Source organism: Orussus abietinus, unplaced genomic scaffold (genome assembly GCF_000612105.2).
Source record: "Orussus abietinus isolate OABI.00-Male unplaced genomic scaffold, Oabi_2.0 scaffold20, whole genome shotgun sequence".
Classification (NCBI taxonomy): Eukaryota; Metazoa; Arthropoda; class Insecta; order Hymenoptera; family Orussidae; genus Orussus; species Orussus abietinus.
The window spans coordinates 767,604-781,824 of record NW_019394282.1 but is presented as its reverse complement, the minus strand read 5'-3'; the positions used below and the strand labels follow the sequence as shown (position 1 = coordinate 781,824).

At 44.1% G+C, this 14,221-nt stretch overlaps 1 protein-coding gene across 1 annotated transcript in view; it reads left to right on the top strand.

Annotated features, from left to right (window-relative positions):
- LOC105694538 (forkhead box protein P1) overlaps positions 1 to 13,450 on the top strand; it is a 48,434-nt gene extending 34,984 nt beyond the window's left edge. The window contains exons 2-4 of the mRNA XM_012415309.2: positions 4,613 to 4,916; positions 5,751 to 6,407; positions 9,554 to 13,450. Coding sequence (XP_012270732.1) covers positions 4,621 to 4,916; positions 5,751 to 6,407; positions 9,554 to 10,223 — 1,623 coding nt within the window. The 5' untranslated portion in view covers positions 4,613 to 4,620 and the 3' untranslated portion in view covers positions 10,224 to 13,450. The remainder of the gene's footprint in view (positions 1 to 4,612; positions 4,917 to 5,750; positions 6,408 to 9,553) is intronic.
- The last annotated feature ends 771 nt before the right edge of the window (positions 13,451 to 14,221 follow it).

Below are 14,221 nucleotides of genomic sequence, written 5' to 3'. Positions count from 1 at the left end.
ATTTCCGCCTAAACCCATGGCACTGTTTCATATTCTGTGTTTCATGTTTTATCTTTCACGGAGCCGTGTATTTTAATAATGCAGTGCTCTGCGGCCCGAAAAGTTGCCGAGCGAACTCGCAGCCGAGCCTCGGCTCTTCGAGGCGCTTATTTCCCTTGTTTAACGGGACACTAGTGCCTCGGTGCAACGAGGTAGAGTGCACCGAGAGAAATTTCACGTCGAGATACGCCGAGACGGTCATCCCGGTTTGCTTCGTTCATATTTTAGTTGGCACATTGTTAACCGGCATTCGATACTGTTACATTCCGAGCCCGGGTTAACGGACGCCACAGAAGCACCGTCGGTGTAAAAAAAAAATCTTGCGCCAAATACATCCAACTTGAAAAGCATATTTTGCAAAGGTGATATCCATATAGTGCCGAGTAATCGCACAGAAACAATGAAATCAGTTACTTTTGCCAAATACGTGCATTGGCATATGCAAGATTAAATTTTACGAAAATATACCCGTGAAGTAATAATTGAACGCATAGCAGGAATGAATCACTCTTGCTAAAGACATGTAGTATGTTACATTTAAAACCAAAATATATCTTAAAAAATAAAAGGAAAATATTTAGCGAGTCCCGTAATACTTCCGACCCCGGTTAACGGGATTCCGGGGCCCTGGTGGACAATTACGAAATTCGAGGCGGCTCTCCATATGAGAGATATCGTTGGCGATCCATTTTTAAGAGTGTTTTTTTTTCTTTTTTTAAATCAGGCCGCAGTGGATGGATTCCGTTGTTTTTACCATTTCGTAGTGCCGTCGCTCGATCCGAGTAGCTAGCACGTTAAATATAGCTTTAGTTTGCTAACAGGAGAGATATCGTTTATCTGTCTGTTTCGCGGTGTGAAAAAAAGTGCTGAATCTAGGTGTGGACGGATGGTGGAGGTTAACAGATAGTGGCGGCTTGAGACATGTTTTTTAGGGAGGGGAAAAAGTAGCGATGGCCTAATATGGCGAACCTTTATGATAACTATGAATAGGGTGCGTAACGCGTATTCTTAAACGCTGGTATACTAACGCCTAGGTGAAGACAAAAGTAGACTTTGATAAATTATTCCCACTTCGCCACGTGGAGAACACCTCTTTTACGTTCTTCGCCGCGCGTGCACCTGAAAGGGGTTGTATTTTCTCTCAAGGATCAATTCCTTGTCTCATGATGCAAAAACGGAATGCAAGAAAACGATCCACATGCTGCGTCCGGTCCTGCGGGTGGCGGAATTCCAAAATCTGCGCGCGGTTGCCGTAGCTTCGACATAGAGTTTCAAGGCTGGAGCACTTCGAAGTGCACTTGAAAGGATGATATAATCTTCTAAGGATTAATTTCAAGTCCCATGGCGCGAAAAACTAAACGCAAGAAACGATCCGATGCTGCGAACGGCGAAATTCCAAAATCTGTCGCGCGGCAGCTCGAGCCTCGATATAGCGTTGGAAGATCGAAGCGCTGCATAGGAAGGATCGTTGATCGAGGATGCACGAAATGTACTTATTCTCTCTGAAAGATCAATCCCGTGCCTCGTGATGCATAAATAGAAGAGAAGAAACGGTGCATCTTCGTGCCTCGCCGCGAAGGTGCACCATTCCTGCAGTTTATCTTAACCACCATAGCTATGCCCCGGAAATACACTTAGCATATATCATAACGCATGAACAGAAGGCAAGAAGCGATTCATACTTAACCCTCGCTTACATCATTATCCTAATGAACCCGAAACATACATGGCAGGTCTTACAGCATTAAATTCCAGGATTTCCTGAGGGAATAACCCCTCGGTTAAGGTGAAGTGAAACCCCCTTCAAATCAGTCGATTCGAATACAACGCTTTTTTTAAGGGTATTAGACCAAACAGTCCGAAACTTCGATACAGCACTCCTGATCATCTAAGAATTGTCCTGATACATTCAAAATTTGGAATTTTTAGACAGGTGGAGTATGCCATTTGGTACAATATCCAATATAATTCGACACAGTATAATTCGTAATCGTAATCCAATATAATTCGTCACCTTAAGGTGAAGTGAAACACGTCGAGAAACTTGATCAACGTCGATAAAGAAGATTTTTCTAAATGCCTACGTTGCCGACGTTCGTTTTTATATTGACAGCTGGGTCGAACTATATTGTGTATTGTACCAAATGGCATATTCCACCTGTCGTTTTCGTACAATAATTATAAAGAATTCGAAGTAAAACTCCAGAAATCCTCTGGATTCGTGCCTTCTGGGGCCCTAATTGACTGCGGAGGGACCCCCTGCGCCATCTGTGATTTCCAGGTCAATTAAATTTTCATTCCGAGACCTCGTATTACCATCGTTTTAGCAAAGAAGCGCATACAACACTTTTTTTGCCTTTATCCCGTTCAAATGCGAGTTTATCGATTACCAGAGTGTTCTAAATTGTCGTAAAATTGTCCTGACCCTTTCGATTCTCATATCAGAGCCTTCGATAATTGTATATTGATCGAAATATGATGAGTTAAAAAATTTTTTTGAAAAATCCAAATTTTAAATGTGTCAGGACAATTCTTAGATGATCAGGAGTGATGTGTCAAAGTTTCGGACAGTTTGGTCTAATACCTTTAAAAAAAAGTGTTGTATTCGAATCGACTGATTTGAAGGATGTTTCACTTCGCCTTAATACCGATGGTAAGAGCGGCGGACTCGTGAAAATCCTTCGCAGCGCACTTTGTCGCGAGGATGCACCTAGAAGGGTCAGTTCCACAGCTGACAATTTAGTATGCGTAGTAGGGCATCGTGCTGCGAGCCATCGTGGCAGCCTACTATTTAGCATATTACAGCAGGGCGTAGCGCGCCTCGAGTGCGTCTCGGCGAGGAGAGAGAGAATCCGCCGGAGCGAGTCACTCGACGGAGTACTACTACTCCACCACCACGTTCTATAGTAAATCAGCTATAGTACTATGAGTCAGTCACACCCACGAGCCGGTTGTGGGTTCAAGACCCTCGGTTGTACGCTCACAGTCGACGTCGACTGCACGCGAGGTCACACGTACGCGCTCCCGTGCTCGCCACAACCGAGAAGATATTGGCCTTGCCTTGAGATCCTCGCCGCGGGAGAAGGAGGGGAAGAGAGAGAGACATGCTCAGGCGAATATGCCGGGGAACGCGAGAATCCTCCGGGGTGTTTTGCCGCTCCTTCGTTGGGGCGTCGCCGATATTTCGGGCCCGATCAAAAAGCCGGACTATGCGGCCCCGAGTCGCCCTTTTGTCTCCGCTAGCTGGCCTTTCGTGTCCCTCCTTTGCATGCGAGCGCGTTGCGGCTCGAGAACCGTGCTGGACATTTTAATTTCATTTAGCTACTTTGTTCAAAGGCTCCAATGAGAGTCGGGAATCACTCCATGTAGACGATCGAGTGATTCGAACGGAATGGTTCGGAGGCGAATCCACGTGGTGATGTTTTTCGTCGGTCGGAATTTATCTGGGCGATTTTACGGTGCTCTTTTCTGTCTTTCCTCGACATCCCTTGAATGGTTGCGTTTTACCAATGGTTCGTCGTGCTGAATATTCTCATTTCATTTCCCAGCTTTGCTATGGGGCTCTGATGAGAGTCGAGGGATCGTAAGAATTGTTCCTAAGGTGATGTGAAAGTGACGTATAAGAGGTCTCGTTTATGAAACTTTTCTCCAAACCGGATATACTAAATCGATTCAACCTGTACGATGTAAATATGGAGGGTATAAGGGAGGTCTTGAAACTCATGAAATTTCAATTTTGTTTAAATTTGTTCACAGATATGTTTAGAATTTGTTTGAAAAAAAGAAATGAAATTTCCCGAGTGTCAGGACCTTCCTTGTAGCCTCTCCACATTCACGTCGTGAAGTTCGAAACGATTCGGCACACCCAGTCCGGAGAAAAGTTTCGTGAAGGATTGACTCTTCCGATGCCACTTTCACATCCCCTTAATAGATAGTTTGAGTGTTAGTTATATTTCATTGTTGCGCTGAAAGTTTAAAAGAGAGATGGAATAATAATTCTTGAGAATTTGTAAGAACCGTACACTCTACAGGTTTCTTTGATAATTAACATCTTATATATTTGCTACAAACATTTGTGTACGATATCAATTATCGCTTCATCCCGAGATAAGGGATATGAGATCTACGATTGTAGGAGTTTACAGGCTGGTTCTTGAGTCGCGGTCCTTGGGCGTCTTCCGCGTTGTTTCCTTCCCCACGTAGATCCTGAAATGATATAAATTTATAGAGGGCGGATCGAGTGCGTGGTACAAGTTAAACTCTCGAAAATGACCGTGCATTACTCTCTAGATTGCGGCAAATAAAGAAAAACGGTCAGCTATACCTGTCCACCGACGTAGCGTAATTATGAATTACGACGAAATATGTAGGTTTAGATTCCGCAAGACTCTTTCCTTCGCTGCGACCACTGCATGCGATAATGTAGGGACTTCGGTTCCATCGTAATTCCATCTGCGAAAGAACCCATTACAGCTCGTTCCCAGAAATGTGCTCTTGGGCGAATTTGCAAATAATATAATAAGTGGTCCCCGTTTATGGTAAGGTTCCTAATGGTGGTGTCTTATTCTTCCAGTCGTGTGAATGTTGGATACCGAGAGCAGGCACAGCACTGGGCTGGATCAGGGACCGACGAGGGACCCTTGGCTCACGATGGACTATTATTTGGGCACCGACAGTCTCTCCCTCCAGGAGATGTTGGACGTCGACATCAAGTGCGAGATCGAGGGTGTCATCGGCGGGCATCCGGAGTTAGGCTTCAATTTCACCGATCTCTCGCCCTTGGAGCTGGACGACGATCCTGTTGGGTGTCATGCCGACTTCAACGGTTGGTTCGGCTCGACGAGCTTGCTCAACGGGAATAGCAATAGCTCCAACAGGTAAGAGTCGTCTTACTTCATCCACCGACTTATTTACGCTTTAACGTTTCATCAATTGGTAACAAAATTCCCGTAGAACCTGACCTGCTCCCCGGAGGCTGGTGAATTGAAAATGATCATGGATTAAGAAGCAGGAAATGTATGGCAACTCGGGGTAATAAGGTCGATCATAACTTGAAAGGCTTGTAAATTACTAAAATATCAAGTATTTTCAAAAGGGGAAATGAGCAAACGGTAAAAATAAAATAGAATTTTAGAAAGAAACGTCATTTAGAAAATTGTTGTATGATGCTACTGGGCTTTGTTTCCTGCTCGAGTGGTTAATAAGGCCTATGGACATCGGGGGGGAGATCCAACTTAGTCTGATCATTAATTTTCACAGTTAGGGCAAGTTATGTCGTCGAGGTCCTCGAATGTTATCCTCCGGTGTTCTTCGCGGAGCCATTTCTTACATAGGGCACATTTCTGCATATCGGCAACCCTATTTTTTTGGTAAAGGCTGCATTACCAGTTCTTGGTCTTCTTTGAGCTACCAGGTTTCATTTTTCTTGGGGTACTTGTTCGAATGTTTGTCGTGATATTGTATTTCCTACAACTAGTCTATCCTTTCTGATGAAGACCTTTAGTTGTGCTGTACGGTACAACGTTGGGCCTTATTCCCTGTACGGTGGAGTTAACATTTTTATTTTACGATGAAAAATAATCGTGGGCCTTGTTACCCTGGTCACCCTGAGGTGTCCTAAATCTTTGATGCCCCGTATATCATTTCTCGACGAATACCTATTATTACAAAAAATATACAGCATCCTTATCTGAACTGTTTCACTGTTTCAGTAATTTCAACCTGGACCTTAGCGGGGGAGACGCAGCGACGATAATGGTGAACCCAAATTCGGTGATGCCCCACATGGCGGTGCGCAGTCCAACGCCCGGAAGCAATCGCCGGCATTTTGTCTTCTCGCCGAAGGTGGAAGTAAAAGAGGAGAAGGTGGACCTCGATGACGAGAACGAGACCGAGAACGACGCCGACATGGAGCACTATGAGAACGACCGGTACGAGAACGACATCACGGAGACCGAAGACGACGAGTCCGAGGACGAGCAGGAGGAAGAGCCCGAAAGCATCCCGAAGCCGAAGTCACCCCAGACGGCACCTGGCGTCACTATCAAGGCCTTATCGCCCCAGTCGAAGGCCCACCAGGCCAGCCAGAAGGCGAATCCTATCTCCAGCATTAGGCTACAAGGCTTCAAGGTCGTCCAGAGTCCCCCGCAGACCCAGCACGTCCGGAAGCAGATCTACAACAACAATGTACATAGTCCTGGCGCCACGACGGTCTCCTCGGTCAAGAGGGACAAGGACTTCGAGTTGTCCGATTACGATGATAAGCCTTACCCCAAGCCTGCGTACTCTTACTCTTGCTTGATAGCCATGGCCCTCAAGAACAGCCAGACGGGCTCTTTGCCCGTCTCGGAGATCTACAACTTCATGTGGTAAGTTTTGATCCTCCGCTTCAGCATGATGCAAAGAAAACGAGGTGTACTCCCATGGATATCAGTTTTGACTCCTTCCAAAATGTCGCTATATTGCAACATGCCCTAGGGGTTTGTTTACGAGTATCGTGGCGAATTAATTGTTTTGAAAATCTCTGGATGTTTGGTAAATTCATAGAAAAACGAGAGTGACTAATCATTTTCTTTGATAGAGTTTTTATACACTTTTATTTTATTTTTTAAATTAATTTTCAAAGTGAATGGTATATTGTCATTAGTTGGCTAGTGAACATGATTATGTTTTGGAAGTGTATTATGATTGGTTCGTCAAAAGATAATACGGGGTAATACACCTTGTCTTCTTCGCATTATGCATTTCAAGTCTCTTTCGTTTCTTCGAACGCGATGGTACTAAATGTAAGATCTTTTTTTTTTTATATCCTGTGCCTAGTAACATCAAATTTCTAGATCATAACAATTCTTGTAAAAAAGCTTTCTTACCAATGATACGTTTCTCTTTCTTCTCCGACCTGGTCTTCGAGTTGACTCGAAAAGCAGTGAAAGGCGTAACAGTTGTGGACTTGTATTTTTATAGAATATAAATTCATTATTTTAGTTACCAGAGGAAAGTAAATCGGAGCTGTTGGTCCACTTCCTGGAATAGAAATAAAAATAGGATACGTATATTATACATACGAAAAGTAGATTACGTATGTGTGGGTGATAGGTGGGGCAAAACCGTTATGTGGAAATATACGGTCGGTCCCGGCGGTAAGCGTTCGAAGAAATGAGAGAAAACAAAAAGAGATCACCTTTTGCCGGGAAGAAAATCATTTGCATCAATAAACTTTTCACGCGATATCCTTCCAGTCCTTTAATGTGCACGCGTGATCAGGTGCATCAAATTCAGCATTTAATTTCTTCCAAAAAGTCCGAACTCTTAATCGCGCCATTTTTTCTCCTCCCTTCCTTACTCAGTAGTATTTAAAAAAGAACAGAAAATTATCCAATTGCGTAGGAATAACGAAGAAAAAGTACCGTATAGCACCTATGTAATGGGAGAATTTATTGCGAATTCATGAGGGGATTCATAATCAATATTTGCTATCAAAGTTTGACTGATGCATTCCATACATCTTCCATTGAAATGCCATAATTATCAGGAATTATATAGAATTTTTTAATTCCCAACATTATTGTGGAACTTGAGGTAAGAGAAATTTGAGGGTAAAATTCACCAATTTACTCGAGTCTTCATCAATCATACCAACCATACATAGGGTATACATTAATCGAAGTAAAGATTCTAGTTAGAAATTAATTTTCATTCCATTCAAGACGTGAGCATCTATACATTCTCGTAAATTTTCTGGAATAAAAGATGACTCGAGAGAAATCAATCTCCGGTAATTTACATAATATATCCGGTAATTACATAATATACGTCGAGAGAAGAGTAGCCGTGAAATAGGCGCCAGTCGGTAAAAGGAACGCGATATACAACTTAGGAAAGAAAAAAATAACAAGTCGTAACATCACAGACTGTTGTATTTTATATCCCTTTCAGGGACTGGCGCCAATTTCCCAGCTCGCGAGGGAATGTCTTTATCCTATTTTTTCTCAGTCCACCGCATTTATAACTCTACTAGCAATAATAAGTCGTTCGCGTAACGACCGCCGCCGAGATCATTCGCGAGAGGCCAATAAACTGCAGCGCAGTCAATGGAGGGTAATTAAAATATCTAAAAACTCGACACGGGGACATAACCTCCACCCGCGACCGATTTCGAAGTCAGGATATACGCGCGGAACATTCGGGATCGTTAAAATCGTTGATACGGTCGTTCGAGTGGCAATTCGTTGAAGATTCGTTTTGGGGCCGGTAGCTGGCGGTAGTTCGGTTTCCCGATGGCTCGTGTCAGTTTGGGACATTTGGCGTGCGGAGCCCGAGCGAGAGAGCGGGGAGATAGGTATATAAGGGGAGTGGGAGAGAGAAAGAGGGAGTCGCGGTCGGCGGCGGTGAAGCGGCTGGCAGGACGAAGCCCTCCTGCGCTTAGGGAACGAGGGGGTGAAAGTATTGTCCCTCTTTATTCCCAGGCTGCGAAGGGGGAGCTGCCATTTTGTATGGGGCCCTTGGAGCACCAGGTGCACGCCAGGGTACAGTCCCGACGGAAAATCCAGGCCCCTTTCTTTGTTTACCGTGCCCTCTGCCGAACCGAGCCCAGCCGAGCTCTACTCCACGGTGTAACGAACCATCTCGGCCATTATAAATATTCACAACTTCATCTTCTTTACTCTTGCTGATTGTTTCCACGCTCCGACGCGAGGTGGGGCTGACGTCGAGCCCCGGAATCGAAGAATCGTATCTGATCGAGGGTGATTTCGTAATCGAGATATATCGGGGCTGAGGCTTCGCAACTCGATTGGAATTTGGTTTTTCGTTGGCGTAGGAGAAACGTGCGATTGTACACTTTTTAGTACAATCGCACGTTTCTCCTACACACACATATATATATATATATAAGCACATAAAGACGAATATAAATAAAGTTTAAGCATGCAAATATCCTTAAAGATAATTTACTGCTAATAAAATTTATCCACGAACGTGTAGAACAAACTGGTAGTTTTTCTTAAGGGAGTTTGTAATTTGTAATTTGATTCCATCGCGGAAATTACTTTGATCCGGTCTGCAATTGAGTTAAAACTTTCGAAATGGATGTACGGCTTAATAATGCAGGTGGGTTAATGTTAGATATTTCATGAACAGTTTGAAAGCAGCTTTTCAATTCATATAGGTTTTGGTATTACAGTTTAATACGGATTTCAAAGTTCGACTGTCTATTGGTTTGTAGAGAACGTTCCGAAATTTGGGCAAATATACAATTGAATTAAATAATTTTTGAAGCCTGGCATGGCGTTACATAAATTTTTAAATTTCATAAACTCTTGAAAAAAAAAAAGGTGTTTTACTCGAAACGACTGACTTTGAGGGTTTCACGTCACTTTAATTGAGTCAAAATGACGAGAACTCAAATTTTCACGTTCCGCAATTATCTATGCTCCGTTGCTCCTCGTGTATATCGTAAAACTCGGATGACTAGAATATATAAAAAATGATTAAATGTTCTCCGGTCTCGTTTCAGCGAGCACTTCCCGTACTTCAAGACGGCGCCGAACGGCTGGAAAAACTCGGTGAGGCACAACCTGTCGCTGAACAAGTGCTTCGAGAAGATCGAGAAGCCAGCCGGGAACGGGAACCAGAGGAAGGGCTGCCTGTGGGCGATCAACCCGGCGAAGATCGCCAAGATGGACGAGGAGGTGCAGAAGTGGTCGCGGAAGGACCCCTCGGCGATCAAGAAGGCGATGATCTACCCGGACCACCTGGAGCTGCTCGAGAGGGGCGAGATGAAGTACGCCGGCAGCGGCGACCTCGAGGAGGAGACCGAGAGTTCCGGGGACGAGACCACGGAAGAGAGTACTGCCTACGACGAGCCCATCAACGGCCACGTGGCCGCGAATTCGGTCACCGACAGCTACGACGAGAGCAGCCAGGACTGCGACGTCGACATCACCGAGCAGGTCTACGATGAGATCGACATCGAGGACAACAAGGAGTCGCTGCACATGCAGCTCAACATCTCGAAACGGGAGCCCTTTGAGTACGAGCTAAGCCCCTCGGCCAAGAGGCAGAAGGGCCTAGCGGGGACTCTGCAGGGCAACTACGTCTACCAGCCCGTCACGACCTCCAGGAGGAAAACGCCCCTGCTCCTCAGGGCGGGCGCCGCCACCGGGTCCTTCCTCAAGATCGATTGAAGATCTAGCTTTTGTAGGCCGTAGCTTGTAAGCCGACCTCGGATCCGAGGCGAGGTTCCTCGTGCGTCATGCGCTGCGTTTCAACATCCTCGAAGGCTCTTCCGTGCCTTCGTGAGAGGACGCAGCGTGTCGGGAGCGCTGGAGAATGTTTCTCCGAAAGCGGTCTTCGGCTTCTGACGATCTCTGGCGATTTACTTACCGCGAGCGGGATTTCCTTTTCGGGATTGATACGGCTTAGGATGAGAGTTGCGAGGCGGAGGGACTCTTATGGCGTGGCACCCTCGCCAGGGATCGAAGGCTCCCAGATGTCGGTGATTCGACGATCGATTTCGAGGGAACCGATTTTCAGAGGATGCAGGGTTCAATTGGATCCTTTTCTCTTTACCTGGTAGAAGATTCGCGATAAAGACCTCTGGGTGGCTTCACGGCGAAACGCGAGAGTCCTTCCTTTTAGTACTCGTCGCTCATCCTTAGAACCTTGAGTGGTCTAAGTAGAGGGATTCTGTTAATATTCTGGGAAGTACTTGTATAGGAAATCCCGCTCGTTAGGTGGTAGAATTGTTAATAGTGACGCTTAGAGAGTATCCTATCAATCGATGAGCCTCGAGAGAGAACTCATGGTCTTTGGGACCGATGTTCAAGTAACTATTAGGCAGGAAGTCGTACGTCGTGCCGAGGACGTACCTAATTACAAGCATGAAGTTTTTGTGGCGATGCTGCACCGTTTAACTCGGTCCTTTGGCCAGATTCTCATTAATCGGTCGACGAGGCAATGTCGCGGTCCTGCGCAATTGTACATACAGGATTACACTTCCTTCGATACACGCCGATAATGTTCTACTTTTTGAGATTTTCGGGATTCCTGAGTGATGTCGTGTGCGACAGTCATCGAAAAGTCTGATAATTTGGAGATAAAATGCCGCGCTTCGCTAGGCTGATTTATAAATCTCTTCAATTTTGTACAATTCTCCATACCGTCAGGTATGGAGGTTTCATGACTCTTATTTAACGTATATCTCTAGGAGCTTGGGTTTGAATTTGACCAGGCGTAGATATCTAGTTTGGATCGAATTTCAATCTGAAGTATACATTTGAATTGGATCGCGAACGGTTCGTCAGTGATCGCAATTGATCGACCTTAAGTGCGAGTCGGACTTGAGCTCCAACAAGAAGTCAAGGAACAAAGGCTCGAATCTGTCCTAGGATTACTCTAGTACGCACGACGTGTGCGTAAAAGGCGCGTTTTCGTTGTCGTTCACTTGTCATCCAGCGAGTCCACGACTGCTCTTGACAGACCGAAACAGACTTAAGGTTTAACTTAGCTCGTTAAGTATTTGGTCAGCCCATTGGCCAGACTGATGTATTATACTTTTTATACATTGCTGGACTATAAGTAGTTATTGTAAATGTTTCTTGCAAGTGTATACCTGACGAGGCATTGAATTACGTAGATTTTGCTTATACAGGTAGAGTACAAAACGGGGAAGGCACCCGCGAAAGGATCCGACAATGTAAAGTTTTGTAGAATAGCGGAGATTTGGGAATCGCTCGGCTTGTAATCTAATTTCTCGGGGGCCGACTAGACGTGTCGGCTCTTACCTCGCGACTGTAAAACACGAAGTTTCCTCAGGATCAAATGTCGAATTTACCTTCCACCCGGGAAGGTAATCGTTGCTTAAGTAACGGCGACCAGTCCGTCGCGTTCACCTACAGCACTACTTAACTTTGTATCGTAAATGTGTCCGAATACGTCGGTAGGATACTTTTTTAATGCTGCGACCTAATCCAGATATACGGAGAATCTATGTGGATGATCTGTGCTCGTTATTCCCTGGTGAATCAATTTATCTGGCCGCAGCTTTAAAAATCCATCTCCGACTGGAGCGACCGCGAAAGAGAGTACTGCAATGTATTACTAAGATAGGGGACTGTGTACAGTTGTATATAAGCGAAGAGACCCAGTTAGTCGAACTTGAATTACCGGAAGAAAGCGTTTACACTATGACGACACGTCGCTCCGAAATTCATTTCTCCTACACCGTCGAGATTGTTCTTAACGCATTCGCGACTTCGTCACGTATTGGGGCACCCGACGTGCCTTTTCGCCCGTGGACCTCTATCGAACGGCTCGATTTAACCGAGACCAAGGAAATTACGAGCGTACTGTTATTCTTTTTCACCTGGCGAGCCAGGTGCACAAGGCCGATTTGCATTTACTCAACCAGCCGTTCCACTCGTCTGACTTTATTCCAAGCGTCGTCGTTTAGCGCGTTTCCTCCTTCGGGGCCTTCTTCAAGGGTTGGTCGTCGACTTGACATCCTCGCGATGGGATCACTTTTTTGGCTTTAAGGTGTACAGAGGCTCCGTTAAATCCGCAAATAATGGGACCAACCTAATACAGTCGGTTTAAGTTTAATCTGTAACGTGTAAGCGTCTTTAGTTTCTCATAAGCAGGATCGAATCGATTTAAACATGAGCTTTGTATAGACAATGTTGTATTCTTGTAAATATGATCCTCTTTTCTTTTCTTTTTTTTTTCTTTTTAGAATAAACATCGGTAGCTTTTAATTTAGACCTTCCGTTAGTTTATTATTATTATTTTTTTTCTTTTTATACGCGCATTAATCTTACTCGGTTTTGTGCACACGCAGGATTAGGGAACACCTCTGGTGGAATAAATATTTGATGGAAGTTTCAGAGAGGGTAACGTTTGGCCTAGCGCGAACTCGTGATTCTTTTGATGCAGATTTCTTCTGTACGTTCGATCGACTGAAGCGAGCACGTCGTGCATGATCGTGATTTGTCTTTTTTTTTCCTTTTTTTTTTTTTTTTAGTTGAAATACCTCTTAACGTGCGAAATTCTTGTTTCGAAACGTCCTTATATTTAATGACTTTAATTCGAACTAATCTGTTCGTAACTCGATTCATTGTATATATCCATGACATTGTGTGATTATATTAAGGTATATTCCTTCCGTAACGCACGGCACAGGATAACATGTTTCTTGAGAAATTTCGATGCTACAGGTTCTACCTAGCTTGGTGATATTAATTTCCGATCACGATAAGGACACGTTTCAACTTTTTTAAATTATCTGTCACAGGTGCTTACCGGCATAATTACGATTATACGAATCTAATGCAGAGCGATTATTCAGGTGTGTGGCATCAAAGTGTACCTATGTCCAAAAGAAAATAAATAATTGGGTGTCAATCTGAAAATTCAATCCACACGAGTGTTTAAACGATCCTGTTATAAATCTATTCTCATAAGTTTTAACGTTTTACGGTGTGAAATTCAAAGGACGCACTGGAATCCAGTAAGCATTTTCTTTTCGGTGGACATAAATGCATCTTAAGACGATGCACACCATGTTCAGGTCAGTTAAGTTATGAAAGATATTCAGAAGAACGTCCATGGCTACTTATTCGTATCTGTATATTTTGTACGGACTTTTCATCGTTTAAATATCCACGAATTGGCGATCCGCGATAAAATGCATTATCGCACATATTTCATTTTAATTTCTTAAACGTGTTCGAGCATTTCACGGAGAGAAATTCATGGTACATTTTCATGGTTCATTCTTTTTAATCCGGTCTAACGAGTTCATTTATCATTAGTATCTCCTCTGTATCTCCTAAGATCAATGCGTCGTTTGCACTCAAAATTGAAATCAAGATATTTTGAGTGGAAACCGCGCGATGTGCATAATTGCGTAAGTGCAAAAGAAGACTGCTACATGTCCCAACGAGTAATCGTCATAAAGCGTTCACTTCGAGAATCAACTTCGACTAAGTGTAGGATGTAAAAGGTTTAACATTACGCGACGACGCTGTAGGGTCGTGCATAAACGTTAAATTCATTCCTTTATCTAGGCGACTAAGTAGACGTCATTCGGAAGTATGCATTTAGTGCCGCGATATACATACGCGCAAGGAAACTTTGTACGACTAACTGTAACATTAAAAATAATAAGGTGATACGAAACAGTAGA